This window comes from Poeciliopsis prolifica, unplaced genomic scaffold, assembly GCF_027474105.1.
Source record: "Poeciliopsis prolifica strain line A6 unplaced genomic scaffold, Auburn_PproV2 SCAFFOLD053, whole genome shotgun sequence".
NCBI lineage: Eukaryota > Metazoa > Chordata > Actinopteri > Cyprinodontiformes > Poeciliidae > Poeciliopsis > Poeciliopsis prolifica.
In genome coordinates this window covers 3,633,202-3,651,218 of record NW_026562428.1, presented here as the reverse complement: position 1 = coordinate 3,651,218, position 18,017 = coordinate 3,633,202, and the positions used below count along the sequence as shown (strand labels likewise).

Genomic DNA, 18,017 nt, shown 5'->3' with positions numbered 1-18,017 from the left:
TGATTTAAATACAGTTATGTACAGCTACTCACAAATCCATCTTCAAAATTTCACTAGTTTCTTTTCTCTCTCTCTTTAAATATAAAAAGTTTAAATATATAAAAATAAAATTACTCGGAGCTGGAACAGATAAATTAGAAGCAGACCCAGAACTGTCTGAATGCAATGAATCAAAAAAAAAAAAAAGTGTACATACCCGAGTTAAAATGAGCTACATTGGATGACAAACATATCAAAAGTTGAATCATTTTAAAACGTGTACAGTTGAAATCAGATGTTTACATAAAGTGAATAAAAAGAGACAAACTTTTGTTTTTCTCACTAAAATGAGACCCAAAATTGAAACTAGAAAAATTACAAGAGTAAAAATTTGCTTTTTTTTTTTTTTTTTTTTTTTTTAAAGTGTGTGCATTTAACATTTCTTTACGTTTTCGACTCCGTTTCGAATCTGTCCGTATCCCACATCTTGGAAATGATTCACATTGGTCTGATTGGACCTGGCGTTAGAACAGAGGGTGTGTACACTTCAGAGATCCGCTCTACGAGATTTTCCTTCCAGCCAATATGGAAATTTGCCTTAAGATTTTTCTTTCCCACATTTATTTAGGAAAAAAAAAAAAGAGAGAAAAGGAAGGAGAAAAAAGCATGCAGTCGGGTCTGTTATTATCTTATTCACATTCCATTTCACACAGGCATGAGCTGCAGCTCCTCAGCAGGTTGGTGGTTGGCATTCTTCTTGCTGCAACACGTTGCTCGGTCTGGTCCATCCCACCTTGTTGCTCTGCGTCTACAGTCGAACTCGAGGGGCTTTCCAGATGTGGAAGGAATCAAATATCTGTCCTTGTTACCTTTTTAGTTGGATAAAACATTTTTTTTTAACCTTTCCCCTTTGTTCTCGGGAAGTTTGAGACGGTTCACTAGAAAAGTGACTCAAACCTCCCGCAAACGCTGCATGTCTCTACACTTAGATCCACTTCCCGCTCCTGTGCGTGGAGTCACTCGGGTGGGAAAGAGTTTCCGATCTGAGCGGGACAAACCCCCCTCTTCCTCACTTTCTTGTTTGGTAATTCCACTTCATGTACTTGGGGATGCACTGACAGACCTGGCTGCTGTAGTAAAATCCGTCCTGGCACTCTCGTCTGGGGTTTCTGCACGAAAGCCTGTAACAACTTGAGAGAGAACGAGAATGAGAGGCAGAAATGTGGGCGAAGAAGACAAAAGATGGATTTAAGAACAGGAGAGATTTTTTCAAGGGGTGAGGTTGGGATGAGGAACAGAGGGGAAATAAAAAAAGAAACACAAGGGGATTATATTCTCTGATCATGCATACTATACATTATTCACATCCCCACATCCTTTCTGGATGAAGCTCAATCCAAGTTTTATTTGCATGTGCATCAAAAGATTCTGTGTGAGGCCGAAAAAAGAGGAGTATTTTTCCAGAGAGGGGAGAAGTCTGGGAACTCTTGTCTTTAAAATCACAGCAGGTGTTCGGTCGCCTGTGGACTTACTACTGTGACCAGATGTTAAATCAGACTAAACAGTACAGAGAGTGATTGTACAAAATAATAAATGCCTTATCTTTGTGCTCAGATGCATCCAGGACCTTAAAAACTATCTTTTCCCAAGCAAGTGGAAAAATAGATATCATTTTGTTCATTTGATTGGTTCATTTTTTCATCCATATGAAGTTATATTTGGAGAGCACCGCTGAAGCCAGGCTTGTAAGTCAAGTTGAATATCTTCCTTGGTTAAATGGAGCTTTAGGAAAATTTTCCAGGCTTGAAAAGTGTTTAAATATATTCTTCTTTGTGTCTGTGCAGTACCAAAAAAAAAGAATAATAAACGGACCAGTAATTATTATAATAATTATCTAGACGTGCTTATATTTAAATTTATAAAACCTCAAATTTGGAGTTGTGCCATCCACGTTAAATATTTATTTCAGTATTTTTTCATTGTATTTTATTTTTATCTTGTGCTGCAGTTGCAACAAAATAAAGCTGTCGTTGCAACTTGACCATAGTGGCCTAGCCAAAGTTTGGCCTTCCATCCATTTGAGATGACGTCCCAGAAACTCAAGCAAGACAGCTCGTGAGAAAAGGCTCCTAAATCTCCAGAAGAGCATAAAAACAAACCCATGTTTGATGCTTTAACGTGTTTTCGGTTTTGGGGTCCGGCTCCAGTTAGCATGTCTGTGTTCCTTTAAAGCTGAAAATGTTTAGTGAGCTGCTATGAAAGGCCACATGTTTTTGCATCCTGTAGGATTTCCCACATGTAAAGCTACCAGTATGAATCAATCATGTCTGCTGGTGTGTTTTCACAGTGCCTGTCACTCCATCTGTCTGTCTCGCTTTCATTCAGTACGCTCCCCTTCCCTTCTGCAGGGCCTCTCGGGTCAGAGGGACGCTGATCCGGTGCGCGCAAGCTGTGGGAACTACGGCACACTCGAAAAGCCCCGAGCAAATGCTTCGGACGCCCCATGTCCATAAAAGGTTGCAGTGAAACATGTGAACGACTAAAAAAGACAAACAGCCGACGTTTCCCTCTTTCGGAGGAATGCGTGACGCGTCCATCAGGAGACGTTTCTGCAGAATCCAGTAACGCATCGCGATCCTCTGCCTCAGGTTCTTCAGGAGGAGCCGTTAGGCTGGCATGAAAGGTTTGGTTGTTGTGAGGTAGAAATATCGCAGTTTTTCACTCAAAGTAAAGAAAACAAAACTTTTACATGACCTATTTAATTTTAGAAAAAGTAGAAAAGCAATTACAGTTACTTTAATGTCACGTATCCAGATACAAGCTGAAATATTGAATAAAAAATATTGAAAATAATAACCCAACACCACAAAAGAACACCATTCCCACTTTGAAAGGGGTTCTTTCTTCAGATGGAAATAAAGCTTTTGTCAAGGTGAATCTTAAAACATATCAGTCAGTTGTGACCGAAAATCTTTCAGTGGGTTTTCTTTTCTGGATTTGAATTTGGAGAAGAGATGACCTTAAAATTTGAGGGATCAGGAGAAACTGCATGAAAAGTATTAGAAAGGATGAGTAAATGTTTTGAATCGTGCTATTGGTGATGCATTCAGACCAGGCCCGGTCTGAATGCATCAACGCTTTCTGGTTTTCAGCTGGAGATGATTCACGAGTTTACTGTTGGACTGATTATTCCGACTGCTGTCAGTTTCACAGCTGAAAAAATCCCATTTCATGGATGACTTCATCATTTTAATTCTTTATTGGCCTGTTTTCAACCAAATCTGCGAGTCACCGCCATCCACAGCACGTCTTATGTGTACTGACACAGACACGTGTCGGGATTTAGGAGCTTCCAAAAGCCAATTCTTAAGGTTGTTTTGTCATGTTTATGGCATCCCGCCATGTTTCTTAACTTGAATTATTTCCGGTGTTCTTCAAGGCTTTGATTTGGGTTCAATTTTGTTTCCAATCAGAATTTTTCACTCTTCACGTCAATTTGAAAAAATGTGCCATCTCTTTTCATTCAAATGCTGAAAATAGTGGGATCTACCTTCAATTGAAATGCAGTCATGTTCGTTTCAAGATAGATCTTAATTTTTATTGTTGGACAAAGTTAAAAAGAATGCGCTCCATATCAAACGAACTCCAAATCAGCATGAAAGTTGAGTTTTTATGGGGTCTTTTTGTTGTTGTTTTTTGGCGTTTATTGACTTTTTGGTGCTCTGTTGAGGATTTTCTTCTGATCCAGTGGAGCATTTGGTTTAAATAAACTCGGCCTCCTTTCGTTCTGGTTCTCTCACCTGCAGGTGTTCGGGTTGAACCTCTTGCCCTGCCGTAGACACGTCTGGGGACTCTCTCTGCACTGACACAGACATGTGTCGGGATTGAGAGGCTGATTTCTGGGACACTCCACCGCGCACACACAACCGCACAGCTCGTCGTCCCACCGCTGTCCGGCAGGACACAGCTTCCCCTCGCCTTGGCCTTCGCACTGGCACTCACCTGACCGCAATGGTAGGAAGAGGACGGAGTTCACAGCAGCAGTTGCACAACCAAAACTTCATCAGATAACGTGTTTTGTGTTTGTACTTGTTTAAAATTTGCATAAAAGCTCGTTTCTTTTTTTTTTCTTCTATCTCATCCTGAATCAACTTGTGGTATTTACAGTAAGCACTCTCAATAAAACCTAAAATAACTGGAAGTTTACATAAGTAACAAACCGGAAATTCAGTTTAAAGATTGAATGCCTTTAAAAAGTATTTTCTCTCTTGGATGTTTTACTCTTTATAGTTTTTACAAAACTATAGGTTTTTTTTGATTAAATAAAATGTGAAAAAGAATTTTTTTTCTAAGTGAAAACATATTTCTATGAAATATTGACAATTTAATTCAAACATAAAATAAGCGGCTGTATATCCCTCCCCATTTAAGGCGACTGACCTAATTCATCAGAGGTCCAGCAAACTGGTGCTTGCGGTCTCACATTTAGTGATCAGTGAGTGTGACTAAAATCAACCTGTCATTGGACACCTGCCTGAATCCAGTACCCCCAGCAGTAAAACTAGTCTGATGTGTCCTTACAGGTATTCTGGTCCAGTTTCCAGCCTGGATAGCAGCTGGCTTCTGTCAGTCCGTTCTGACAGACGCACTCGCAGGTGGATTCTTCCAGAACTCTGTTGGGCCCGCAGAGAGCCAGCAGACCCGAGTCCAGCGCCTCTGGAGCAGAGAAACACGGTATTTAAGAGATCTGGCCAATTAAATTGACGTAAAGATGCTGGAATGGTTTGTTAAATATCATAAACATCGTACCAGATCATGCTGATGATGTTTGGCTGAAAGCCTCACGGGGCTAATTATTGTTTCTGAGGTATCATCACATAACCACGGCGAATCCAAAGAGAGCTTGCGCGCCTCTGATTACGTCTATTGCACTAAATTTGCACGTGGAGACTTGAGTTTGGGCGCAGTTTACAGACAGAGTAATTTGTATACGTGCCCTACAGGATTAAAAATAGTTCTTGTGCTAATGTAATAAGTCAAGTATGAAATTTTGGAGTTGGAAAAGGTCTGAAGATGAAAGGTGCTGGCATGATTGTACAAGAGATGCGCCGCAAAAAAACATTCCTGCTTCAATTGTATCAACTTTGTGGCAGGGAGGATTTGCTCTGGCACCACCATCATCGTCATTATCATCATCTTCCTCCTCCTTTCACTGTGATCGTCTCTTTAGGGTGTGGAGAGTCTGGGCTGGATCTCCAAGTGCATGACTAGATCTGTGACTCATCTAAATGCTGCCAGTTCTTTGCCAGGTCTCTCTTGTAAAAGAAATCTTACCATCCGAATGAGGCAAACCTGGTTAAATAAAGGTTATTATCATTAAAAGGCAATATTTGTGTAGAATACCGTTATAAATGCCTCTTTAAACGCAACATGTAATCTCACAGTTAAAAATATCAAATGCAGCCGTCAATTGGAGGTCTTTTATTCTGTGTGGGGTAGCGGAGATCGCTAATTATTGGCAAAAATGGAAGTCAAGAATTTATTGTGTCCAAAAACTATATGTCCTATTTTCCTTTTCTCTGTTCTGACTTCACAAAAGCAAAGATGTGGACTTTAACTGGAGCTGCTTGCAAGAGTTGACTTTGTTTTTGATAAAGATATATATTTGGAGGTCGACCCTGAATCAGATGAATTACTCAGTGAAAGGTTATTAGCTTGATGGCATGTTGAAATTCAGCTGTGTTGGAGCATCTAAAAGCTGCAGGACTGTCAATCTGGAGGACTGAGGATGAGAGGGTCTCTGCTCCCACCTGTTTGTTTCTGAGTGTAGCTGATGGTGTCTGCAGAGACGCACACGCAGTTCACCGGATCCCATAACGACCCGGAGGTGCAGGGGACTTCGGGAGGGGAGCACCTGCACACACACACAAACACAAACACACACACACACACACACACACACACACACACACACACACACACACACACACACACACGCTTTTAGTAACGCACAAGACAAGAGAGGTGGAGACGGACATCAGCGAGCCTCTTACTCACAGATGATCTGTTGCCGCTCGCCTGATGATGGAATGAAGCGGCCGCTTGGAGAGGCATTCGCACGAGGTGTGGTTGACGAATGTCACCATGGCTACTGCGCGATCCATCCTGGGTGGAGACAGCTCCATCAGCTGGTGGGAAGGCAGGAAGACGAAACGTTTAGACGCTCACAGGGACAGGTGCCTCTCCAGTTTGAAAAAGCGTTTTTTTGTTGTTGTTGTTGTGAGCAGATGCCGTGCAGATGGGCGTGACTCCAAACGCTGCGTCCAGTCACAACCTATTCCCTTCGGAGTGGGCTGTGTTGAGCCGCCAGATACATAATTGGGGAAATTGGTTTCAGCGTCCAGATGGATTTGAGGTGTGAAAGCAGATTTACAGCGCCACAAAACAGTAATTGCCTCTTGATAGATTCCGTCTGGTTCTTTTATAGTTTTTGTTTTTTTTGCGACATTTAAATGTTTCAGATTGAAAAACGTAACATCAGACATGATAAAAGACACCATCTAAGCCAATCTTTTCACCTTGATTAAATTCTTGTTTTGGTTCAGTTTCTCTTGCCACATTCAGGCCTGATTTATGCAAGGTTTTTAGAGTAAAATAATCACTTAAATAAATCTTGTATGGCAGCAGGAAGTAGGCTAAATTTTTTAAAAAAGCATCACTTCTGCTCTGTAGACATTAAAAGGATGTCTAGTCTAGTATTATTTATCGTGCAATCAATAATCGTATGATAAATTAAAACCAACTCAATAATATTTTGACAAAATTGTTCTTTAAAAAATACAATTAATGGAAATGACTACTTCATTCTGTTTTATTGTTCAGAAACGCGCTATACAAATCTGATTTTGTTTAATTTAAGCTGTACTCCTCGCCTGCTCTGTCTACCACTTCATCTGCCATTTTTACAAGACGAAAAGTCTCCCGTTTGACCCGCAATGAATGAATCTGGTGCCAATGAGCCAGCAGGTACGTTTTTGGGAAAAGTAATTTGGATGACGTCTGTTAGATTGATATAATTGGCTTTCAAATTTCCACCTGTAAATTCCTTAAAAAAATGTTTCCGTTGTCAGTGGTCTAGTCAAAGCCTAGCCCTAATTTCAACAGTGATGCAGTGGCCTTTCCCACTGGAAAAATCTTTCAATTCTTCCAGTGGAGAGCCAAAATTCCTCCACAGTGATGTAACAGATTAAGAGCCAGTTTCTGATGATACAAAACATTTGAGTTTGGCAACAAAATCAAAGCAAGAAATCTGACTCACGGTTTTATTGACGAGACTGTAGCTCGTGTTGGTGCAGTAAAACGCCTCGTTCCCGCAGCAGCCGCCGCAGCGATGCAGAGCCACGCAGCGAGGGAGGTACAGCTGACTGGTGGATTCTGGGTACTCCTTGGCCACCTCAACGCACACCTCTCTCGGCTGGCACGACGTACGCTGGATCTCTTCCAGAATGACTGAAAACAGGATTCAATAACTGCATGTGTTTGATTGGATAAGAGTTAGAAAACCAGATTTGTATTCAGGTTACCGGCTAGCGTCCCGTCCACTCTGTAGACGGGTTCCTCCCGCATCGGAGCCCACATGTCGCCGTTGTCGGAGCGGACCAAAGGGCTCGCCGAAGAGGTTGAAAAAGACGAGGAAGGGAAGGAAGACGAGGAAGAGGTGTGCCAGGATCTTTTCCTCATGCACTGCTGGATCAAGCTGTATTCAGGGTAGAAAAGCTGCAGCAGCTGGTCCATGCTGGTCACTGTCTCCAAACTGGACTGGTCATCTGACTGGGTTGGAGCCTGGAGGGGGAAATCACAGGAAAACACTTCTTGAGATAATAAACAATAACAGAGACACTGTTAGCAATGGTATTTTATGCAGTATTGACCGCAGCCTCTGTACAGGAGTCTGAACAATGAGTGGTGGGATTGTGATGTGATTCACTACAAATTCATTTTCACAATTGCAATTTTCAGTCATTGTTTACCTCCAGCGTCTGGCTTCTTCTGGTGCGGAATTGTGACGCATTTCTCAAATAAATGACGCAAAAACGAGATGAAATGACAGTTTATGCTGCAGACGCTTTGAAAACAAACAGAGAATGGAAGTGGGTCGTTCCGACTGCGGTAAGCTGTGTGAACGAAGCCTCTATTTTATCCCGCCAGGGATAAAATAGAAACAAGTTCAAAGGGGATTGAATACTTTTGCAATCCAGTGTATAAAATCTTAAAGAAAAACTCATATTTATGGTTTCAAATCAAAAACAATCCAATTGTTTGTAATAGTAAATTTTTTAGATGTGGGTAAGCTTATCTATTCAGGCTCACTGGCTGTGCAGGATAAACAATGAATACCTCAGCTACCAATGTGTTGCAACATGTCGCTGTCGGCTACTGTTGGTAATTAGGAAGACGCTTGTCCTTCCCTCACCTGAGCTCTGTTGCTGCTGCAGATTTAGCTCACATTCAGGTTCTTATCTCAATATTCAGGTTGAAAAAAAAAAAACCCTGAATCTGTAAAACTCCTCTGTAAACAGAGGCAGGATTACGTTGAGTGAATGCTGTTTTCCTCCCCATTTAAAAAGATTCTCACATATACTGGAGATTATTGCCACACTTTAAAGTGTTAATTTCAACAGATTTCACACAGGAAATCACGTTTTACGGTTGACGTTATCTTGTAAAACCTTCCTACTCTGAGTCACTCAAAGATTTTTCTGCCGTGGCGACTGATGACTCTCCATAGAGCAACAGTAGATGAATGATAGCGGAATAATTGTTTAACGGACTGGGAAATCGAAGCTGCGGGTTTGGAAATGTCAGGGTGAGTGCTCTGGTTGCTTCACACCAAATCATTTTGACCTTGTGGGCATATCAGAGGTCGCTGAGGTTCACAGGCTGAGAAGAGGTCGACCGGCACCGCTGGCACTATCTCAACAGAAACCGGACCCTTATTTTTCTCCCACTCCCAAATCTTCTCTTGCAAGATACTTCCAACTTATTTATTTGCTGTCTTTCTCTCGTAGTTTTGCATTTCATGTGTAAAATCCATGTGACTTTGAAAATCTAAATGTTGAGAAGTGCAGCAGAGCGTGCCATCCCTGACAGCATCATGATCAGCGGATGAGTCACATCGGATCACATTAACCATAAGGGATAATGTGACCTGACCTTTAAGTGAAAGTCATATTTCAGGGTTTTAAACCGTTCAGAGACCCTGAAGATTTGTGTGATTTTTAAGAAGTGAGGCGCCTCTGCTGCAGTTGTGTGGTTTATACTCGGCGCAAACTCCGCAGGCTGCATTTGTTCATTATTTCTGAAGGTTGACGGCTTCAAAAGAAGGAGAAGTAAAGCGATTATCATCCAGTTTCAGTGAAATGATCACAAGTTTAAGGCTGGAACTCTGAGTTTTAACTCGGGCTGTACTTTAGCTGCAATTAGACTTTTTGTTTGACTTTGTATATTTACAAAAGTACAAAGTCTATGGTTTTTATTTTTACAATGAGATCCTGTCTTCCATACAGTCAAAATGTGTCTTTGCTGTTAGCCAGTAAGGGAGTGAAGACCAGAGCTTCTGACTTCATGACTGAGTTTATCGACTCGTCTTGTTGTTAAAAAGATTATCGTCTTTGTGTTTTTAGGAAATTCAGTCCCGCTTTTTTAAAAATCATTTTCTGCATATTGCGACTGAAATATTTAACATAATTCTTATTATTTGATGACATTTTAAGGGTCAGATTGTTCGTATGCGTACAAATGGCTGCCCCACCACTCTATGATTATTGACTTCTGTTATGTTTCTTTCTTTGCCCATTTTCAGATGTGTTTTTCTTGTTTCCTGCCTCGTTTTCACATCGAATCTTGAAGATGCGGACGCAGTTTCAGACAAAAGCTGAACGATGCATGAAATGAGCTGATATTAAACCGTTTTACAGTGGACTAACTATATCACATAAAGCTCCGTTGCGTTGTTAAGCGATCGGATGACATGAGGTCATGGCTGTGGGACTCTGTTCTGACGATGCACCAGCCGCGATCCACGCAGCGCTCTGGGGTGTGTCCAGAATTACGCACTGCTGGCACCGAGGCACAAATATTTACACACACACCCATACATTTATGGCTCAGCCTGTTTTCTATTAGAAATAACATGTGTTTAGATTTACATACGAGGCTTGAACCAGAGCGTTATCTTGAAAACTTGTGCAGGAAATGTCATGAAGAAGAAGCTGCTGGGTTCAGATCCCCCTCCTACGTGCACGGACTCAGTTTTACTTAGAACTGGAGCAAGTTCTGAGTAGTAAGCCGATGCCCTTATCTGTAAATTTCCACTTTAGCTCCACTTTATGTTCCCCAGGAGCTTATTTTCCTGCTTTGTAAACACGAGCTTCCAGATAAGGATGCACATAATAACAGCATGAACCTAAAAACCAAGCTGCATCCCGTCGGTTTTGTGAACACCACCACAGCTGATGTAAGGCTGACGCTTGAGGATCATTAATTATGTTCAGCAGTGACAAGAACTGGATTGTTTGTCATTTAATTTGAGGTGAACGTTAAGCAGCAACATGGGAATTGCAGTCTTTTTTTTTATGTGAAGATCTTTCAAAGTAAAAAGTGTTGAACATAAATAGATTTTGAGTTTAAGGAGTTGAAGTGTTATTAAAAATATTTTATTATTGCGGGTTTGAGGCCACTACATTTGTTGACAAAAGCCATCTATGAAAACCTTCATTTATCGGCCTTTATTCCTCTCCACCTGAGACACGTCCAAGCAAGGAGAAGCGATGAAGATGTCTTTGATTTATCATTCAGAGCAGAAACACATTTTTTTCGCAACAGAAAACGACAGAGGGAATGCCTCGTTGCTTCTTCCTCTAGGTGCCGTTGCTTTCAAATATTTTTTTGAACATCAGTGTCTGGATCAGAGCCAGCAGGATGGAGGAAAGAGGAAGTGAGCTTGTACAACTTATCCTTGCAGACTATAACAATAAGGATTGTTCTTCTTTATAATATAGTTATCTTCTAGAACCGTGCCTCTAATGGTGGCAGCTTGTTGGAGCAGCTCTGTGACATTGGTCCTGAATTATTCTTTTTCTAGATGTTCATAGTTTTTGGGATGAAAGCTTGAACTGAATACTCAGGCTACTTCTGTATCTTTTAAGTCGATTGATTAATTTTTCTTTTCCGTCCTTGTAATTCCAGTGGATAAATATTGCAATGCCAATATTTACGCAATGACACCTGAAATGTCTCTCTATTTTTTTAAAGTAGATTGTTTGAAATATTAGAAAATGTTCAAATTAGATCGGAGCTCCAGTTTTAAAAAGTACTGTCTTTTCATGTAAAATGTATTATACTTATTACGTAAAGAATGCACACACAGAAACATGAGCCCAGAAATCTGGAGGATTTTTGAAGAATCTCGTTGAAATACATCTTTGTTTGCTCAATTCAAACAATGCTTTGTTCAAACTTAAATAATGCTTAACGGTTTTAGATTTCGAATAGTTTAATTCTCTCAACAATATTCAAGTTTTGTAAATTAAAGGTTCATATATAATTGTACTGGGAAGCAATATGGTTGGATATTATATTTCGAGTGCCAGTCATTCAGGTTCTGCCTGGCAATAATGTATTTGGTCAGTTGGACGGTTTCTAGCTGCCCTTGATGTCCGATATTTGCATATTTCTAGTAGCTCAGATGCTAAAGCTAACAGAATATGATGAGGGAAACTGTGAGTCAAATCATAATAGATATCAACATTTTGTTGGTTTTCAGTTTCTTGCTTGACTAGTTTGTTTTCTTTATTTATGTTGTGACAACCTTTTAATATCACGTCCTTTGTTACCTGTCATTTGCATCTTCTGTTGTGTTCTCTGTTAATTTCAGCGTATTTTTAGGCCTGTTCTTATTAGTTTTTATATTTGTTCTTCTTTTACGACCGTGCTGTCGTTAGTGCTCATCTGTTTCACTTTGATCCCGTTTTTATACCTCAGTCTGGCCTTTGAAGCTTTTGCTCATACCTTCTGGAGCAAATTATAAGCGATTTAGTGTTTTCCCTAATAGGCTTAGCAGTTACATCACTGCTCTTCTCCTGATGTTGGACTCACCTCAAGTCCAATGGTTCCAGGCTGATCCCATTGGCAGCTGGTGAGACAATGTTACTGAATTTCTGCTGTTTGTCAAACTTCCTGTCACATGTGGATCAGTGGAGACTGAAGACTTCGTACCAGTTTTATTTTTACAACTGAGTATTAAGTCCAAACTAGGAAAAAAATAAAGTTCTGTGAATAAGTCGTAATAGTATGAGAATCAAGCGATGAAATGAAAGAATAAAGTTGTATTACGAGAATAAGGTTGGGATAGCATGAGAATAAAGTCGTAGTATTTTGAGAATATTCAATATTACAAGAATAAAGTCAACATATTGTGAGTCTAAAGCCAATATTTTGAGAATAAGGTAAATATCATGAGAATTAAGTTGAAATAATACAAGAATAAGAATGTGATATGAGAATTAAGTTTTAATACTTTGAGAATAAAGTCAACGTTACAAGAATAAAATTTAAATAACATCGTGATAATGACTTAATTCTTATAATACCATAATTTTTCATATTGTCTTTATTTTAGCATTATTTTTGATTTCATTCTCCTAACACCATGACTTTGTTGTGAGAATTAATTCCATTTTTTATTTTCCTAATCCTTTGTCATATATTTTAATGCTTGAAGCACCAGCCGGTCTTCTTCTAGGGAATCTCTCTGGTCTTCCTGTCCATTCCCATCTGCATTTCTCCCCAGTGAGTCGCGTCTGTATCGGAATGCGTTTCTCTGGTGATCCTCAACCCAGGGATATTTCCAATGTAAATACAGCTTATCTGCCTCACATAGCACCGCTCTTACGAAACGTACTTCATCATTTCTGTTCGACTTTCGGTGAACGTCATAGTGCAGCAAGTCAAAATTTGTGCTTTTTTCCCCCCTTCTTTAAGTTGTACAGTTCAGGTCTGGGATGAACTGAAGTGAGTCTTACCTCGGTGCCCGTGTCTCCGGTTTGGTAATAGTCCCTGTAGTCTTGACCTGAGCACAGACAGCTGAAGTAAAGCATCCATAGGAGCACAGCTGGTATCCACATAGTGAGGGGATGGAGATCAGGGGGTGGGGGGAGTTGGAGAAGTTAATGTGAAAGCAGGACTGTTCTGACTGATCAAGCTCCTCTTCTCATTCTATCCTGGGACGAAGTTGCTCCTCCCGTGCAGGTCGTTGGATTTTGGGACGCCACCTGAAGAAATCATGATGAAGAAACCCTCTCGTCTCGCTTCGCTCGAGCCCGGCGTGTTTTAACGTCCCTCCTCAGTCCAGCTTTCTCGTCTCTTCCCGCCGCGTCTCCATTGCTGCTAATTTGACGACAGGTGTCCCTCTGGGTTTTGTCTTCACTTTGTATTTATATCTGCCGCGGCCTTCAACGCGAACGCTCGTCCTCGTCTGTCTCCTCTCCTCGTCCTTCGCACTTGTTCACCTCGCTTGCTTTCTTTATCTGTCTGCGTCTCCTTCCCTCCACGCAGCAGCTGTGCAGATTATCGCTGCCCTTTTTTTTTTATCTGGCTCCTGTTTCTTCTTTCAAAGCCTTCAGGGCAAATCTCTCTCTCTCTCTCTCTCTCTCTCTCTCTCTCTCTCTCTCTCTCTCTCTCTCTCTGTCTTCTTTGTAAAGCTGTCACAACTTTTCCGTTTAATTCTTAGAAAATGCAAAGAGGAGGAGGATAAAACAGAATAAACTCAATTCAAATCTCGTTCCTAGATTGAGATTTTTTTTCCCCCCCCAAAGAAGTCCAGCTTTCGGTGTTGGCAAACAAAGTGAACGCGTCCTCCTCTCAGGCGTCTCGCTGGAGTGAATGAGGAAAAAAAATACAAGAATGGGAGACTTGTGCGCGGTGGGCGGGATGAGGGATCAGAGAGGCATGAGATCTGTGCGCTTCAGCTGATTATACTGCCCCTTTCTTTTTTATTTCCTCTGAAATTGCAGGTTATGCAGAGGCAGCAGAAATCAGATTTAAATTTACCAGACAAGCGGTTTGTCAGCCTCCAAAATTGCTATTTCGAAACACTATCACAGAGTGTGTGAGTTGCTTTATTTTTTACATGCATCTTATTCTCCCAGCTGCAGAAGCACAGTCACTTTAACTCAACTTGCTCCCACACCTGCAGCTCTGAGGCTTTTCTCCCTCTCACACTTCATCTAGCTCCATCTTTGTCCTCCACCCTTCCCCCTCTCACGTCGTTCTTTCTTCTTTCGGTTCATTCAAAGTCCGAAAAAAGACTTACTTCACATACCTTCTTAACTATTCCGCCCCAAGGCTGCGAGCAATTGTGTCTGAATATTACAGGGAAAGAGGAGGAGAGGGAGGGTAGGAGCCGAAGCTTTCGTCTTTTTGTCTAAATTGTTGTAGAAAAAAAATAAATAAAGGAATCCTCCCAAGGCAACGTAGTTACAGACAAATGCAAAATAAATGATGGGGGCCAGACGGAGCGATAAATGGGCGAAATAAGAAGAGAGAATAGAAAAAAGGAGGAGGAGGAAGAGGTGCGTCTGGGAAAAGATCGAATGAGAAAACATCCGATTTCTGGGCCAGTCAAAGCCAGCCTCTACAAAGGATTAAAGACGCACACAGGCCACACGCACGCCTTCGCGCACGCACACGGTGGCAAGTGCCTGCTTGCAGCGCGCTGGCTTTATGTGTTGAAATCTGCTCAGCAGTTCCACATTCCACTCATTGCTTTCCTCATTTCATCATGTGAACTCAGACCGGGGTTTGTCATATTCAGGAAAAGCCGAAAGATTTATAACTTCACTTGATGATTTAAAACCAATCACAATAGAAACCAAATATTTACATAAACTATGTAAAGAGACACAAAGCCATTTTTTTTCTCCTCCACAGTCATGGATTTCTGTTTTAGGTCCGTGAGAGTTACTGAAATAATTTCAGGGTGGGAAGCTGGAATAGCTTAATGTGATTCTATTTGATGTTTGCAAATCAGCCAGTTCTAGGGCTCCATGCATCTTCCCTGGTGCTGATTGGCTGTAACACGAGGAGTGAAGACACCGAGAACTGGAGACTGATGCATATTAAGAAATATTTTATTTGAACTATTATAAAGCATCTCAAGTTGTACCTAAACGTTTAAACAGATGAATATTTCTTCTCGAGACTTCTGGAAAATGTATCTCTGGATGATCCAGACTCAGGTTTTGTCTGATTAGAAAAAAAATTAGCCCCAAATTCAACCTCTTTCTCGTTGAAAAATTAATTGGAGTAAAATTTTCAGAGGGGTTCATTTGTTAAACGTTTTTTCTACCACCCACGGCTGTCCTTGCTCAGCATCGTCTCTGTTTATAAAACTCTGCCGGTTTCTCCTAACATCCTGTCCTCAGGCGCAGATAGAGCAGCCTTTGCACCAAACGGCAGGATCTTTGTGCTCAACAAATGTGGCTAACCCTCCTTTCAGGGGCCTGTCACAGTTCAGAGCAGTAGCGGAGTCTCCTCTTTTATTGAGCTGATGTGGGCTGGACAGGTTCCACTGAGCTCCTTTTAATGTTCTCTTGCTTTGGCGTTTGCTTGCTCACAGCCTGAGGGTAAGACAGGTGGTTACACACTGATAAATACATATGTTTAAAGCTGTAGAAACACCTTCTGGTAGAATAAACTTTACTTAGCACCACGCTTTGAGGATAACCGAAAATCCAAGGTCGTTTTCACACTTGTTAGTCTGGTGCAATCGGCTTGATTGAACCCTTTGAAAAACTTGTTCTGCTCCTCACCTGCATCAAGAACTACAGAAGGAAACGACCTGAAAACCTCTGAATGAGACATGTGCACAACTTCCTTCTTCACAAAATGTAAGCGAAAATGCAGTGGCATCAGATTTAAGTAAAAGGCTATGAGCCATTTGTCCTGTTAGCGCTAGACTGGCTTGTTTGATTTGGTTGTTTTTACCCAGAATGCCCTGCGCTGTAGTTCACTTCCAGCTTTTGTGGCGGCCTCTGGTCTGCTTGGCGTTCACGTATGCATTTCGGACGGCGCCGGTTTGCTTTTCTGGTCTGCAGCAGAGTTTGATGACACATTCTCTCCTCCTCAAATCAACCAGAATTTCATTGAAGGGTACTAAACAGGAATGTGTGAAAGCATCCTTCACCTCCATCATATCTATTGAGTTAGAGCTTCTGAGAGCTGCTCTGGCTTTGTCTTTCGCTTCGACTGGGATTAGTAGCACAGTAACGTCTTTTAGAGGCTGCCTTTTCAACATCGGTCAAGATACGAGGCCACCAATCGTGCCTCGTATCTTGTTTTACGTCGTGATGTTGTGAGATGCCTGTGGAGTGTTGCGACAGTCTGCCAGGAAAGTCAGTAATTAAATGCTTTGTGGATTGAGTTTAATGATGGCTTAAGTTTTAAATGAACAAGACCCTCAATTACAGCCGTGATGCCAGCATGTAACTAGGTTGAAGGAAAACTCCCAGTTTAACAGCTGGGACATGAAAAGCACCAACCAGCTGCTTGGACCCGGTCCCAATCGCAGCCTTCGGCGATGCTGAGGAGATCCTAACACCGTGTTCTCGCCCAGCCTACATCCAAAGCAACGCCCAATTATTTGTTCTCCGGAGAGAACAAATAGTCATCCAGTAGTTTGGCTTTGTTGTTTTCCTCACATCCAGTGTTGGAACAGTCTTGGATTGATTGTGGTAAACACATGTTAATGGAGTAATATGGCTTAGGTCACCAAAAATATTTAGAGATGAGGTTCAAATTCTCCTGTTGTTTGAAACCAAAGCGCTCGCCCACCTTTTGTTGCAATTCACATCCATCAACGCTTCCAGCAGGATTCAGGACCCTGAAACTTTGATCCAAGGGGATTTTGCCTAATCTGTGCAGGAACCTACTTGTTCTCAAACTGACAACAAGTACCACGGGTGGGAACCGGCTGTTTTCAGTGGAAGTAGAAATAAACATTAGTGTCAATTCTCTGCAACAGAATTACAAATATATTGATTGATATACAGCGAGTAAGGACAACGAGATGTCAGCTGACAGGGCCATCCCTCTTTACCCTTATGCCCCACATTCTGAAGTTTTAGCACCCTTGGTGACCCTGTGAAAGCCTTAATTTTCTAATAAATCCCGTCACCCACCACCATTGGGAATCGGGAGATGGGAGAGGACTTAATACGGGAAATTTGGACATCAGAGCCTCTAACTGATGTCATTTTCTAAACCTGTCTTTTTTCAAGACAGTCAACAGGAATTAAGTTTTTCTGCCATCTAGTGTTCAAAACTATTTATGTCCATACTTTACCATTTAGTGCTGCATCTTTATAGTTTGCGAAAGTATAAGGCCTAACTTTTAATCGGTTATATTTTTGGAAAGTCCCAAAACATCTCGATCACATCTCTTACTCAGATTTTGTAATACTTGTCATGTTCTGACATTACAAATATATTAATTCATCAAGGCTCATTCTCTGGACTCCATCTTGTAGGTCTCTTTTCATTTCATTCTAACTAAATGCAACTTTTTTTTCCCGTTTCATTCCTACTTACATAGTTTTTAATTTTGTGATCTGGTTTAGTCAAATTTTTAAGATGCCACAAATTGCAGCAACATATTTCTGTAGCATCTGAAATCTTTTTGTTGATGTACCAAGACTGAAGTAGGAATTGTCATTTGTCACTCAGAACTTGGTTCATTTTAACTTTGAAGACTAAAAATTAAGTGTCTACTTATACTCAAGGAACTGATTCAGAACTTACTTAAGCTTGCTTCACAGAAACAATTGGCTTCTTTCCAGTCCATGGAGACACATTGTACAAATATCTGTTTACAGAGAGAGAATTATATGTGTTTATCGACATTTTTATTAAGTGGTCTACAGCTGAAGTATGAAGGACAAGGGTTCAGTTCTTGGAGCGAGTTTCTACTTTTTCTTTGAGAA

General features: G+C 41.1%; 1 protein-coding gene and 1 long non-coding RNA gene across 2 annotated transcripts; one reads left to right on the top strand and one right to left on the bottom strand.

Annotated features, from left to right (window-relative positions):
- Nucleotides 1–178: 178 nt before the first annotated feature.
- vegfc (vascular endothelial growth factor c) lies at nucleotides 179–13,903 on the bottom strand. The gene is made up of 8 exons (XM_055059016.1): nucleotides 13,062–13,903; nucleotides 7,563–7,821; nucleotides 7,298–7,488; nucleotides 6,037–6,167; nucleotides 5,790–5,893; nucleotides 4,561–4,695; nucleotides 3,780–3,981; nucleotides 179–1,169 (listed from the first exon to the last, which is right to left on the bottom strand). Exons 1-8 carry the CDS (start codon nucleotides 13,161–13,163, stop codon nucleotides 1,049–1,051), a joined length of 1,245 nt encoding a protein of 414 aa, XP_054914991.1. The 5' UTR covers nucleotides 13,164–13,903; the 3' UTR covers nucleotides 179–1,048.
- LOC129378646 (uncharacterized) lies at nucleotides 3,914–4,638 on the top strand. The gene is made up of 3 exons (XR_008608068.1): nucleotides 3,914–3,993; nucleotides 4,411–4,474; nucleotides 4,563–4,638. It is a non-coding gene; the product is annotated as an uncharacterized LOC129378646 (long non-coding RNA).
- Nucleotides 13,904–18,017: the final 4,114 nt, after the last annotated feature.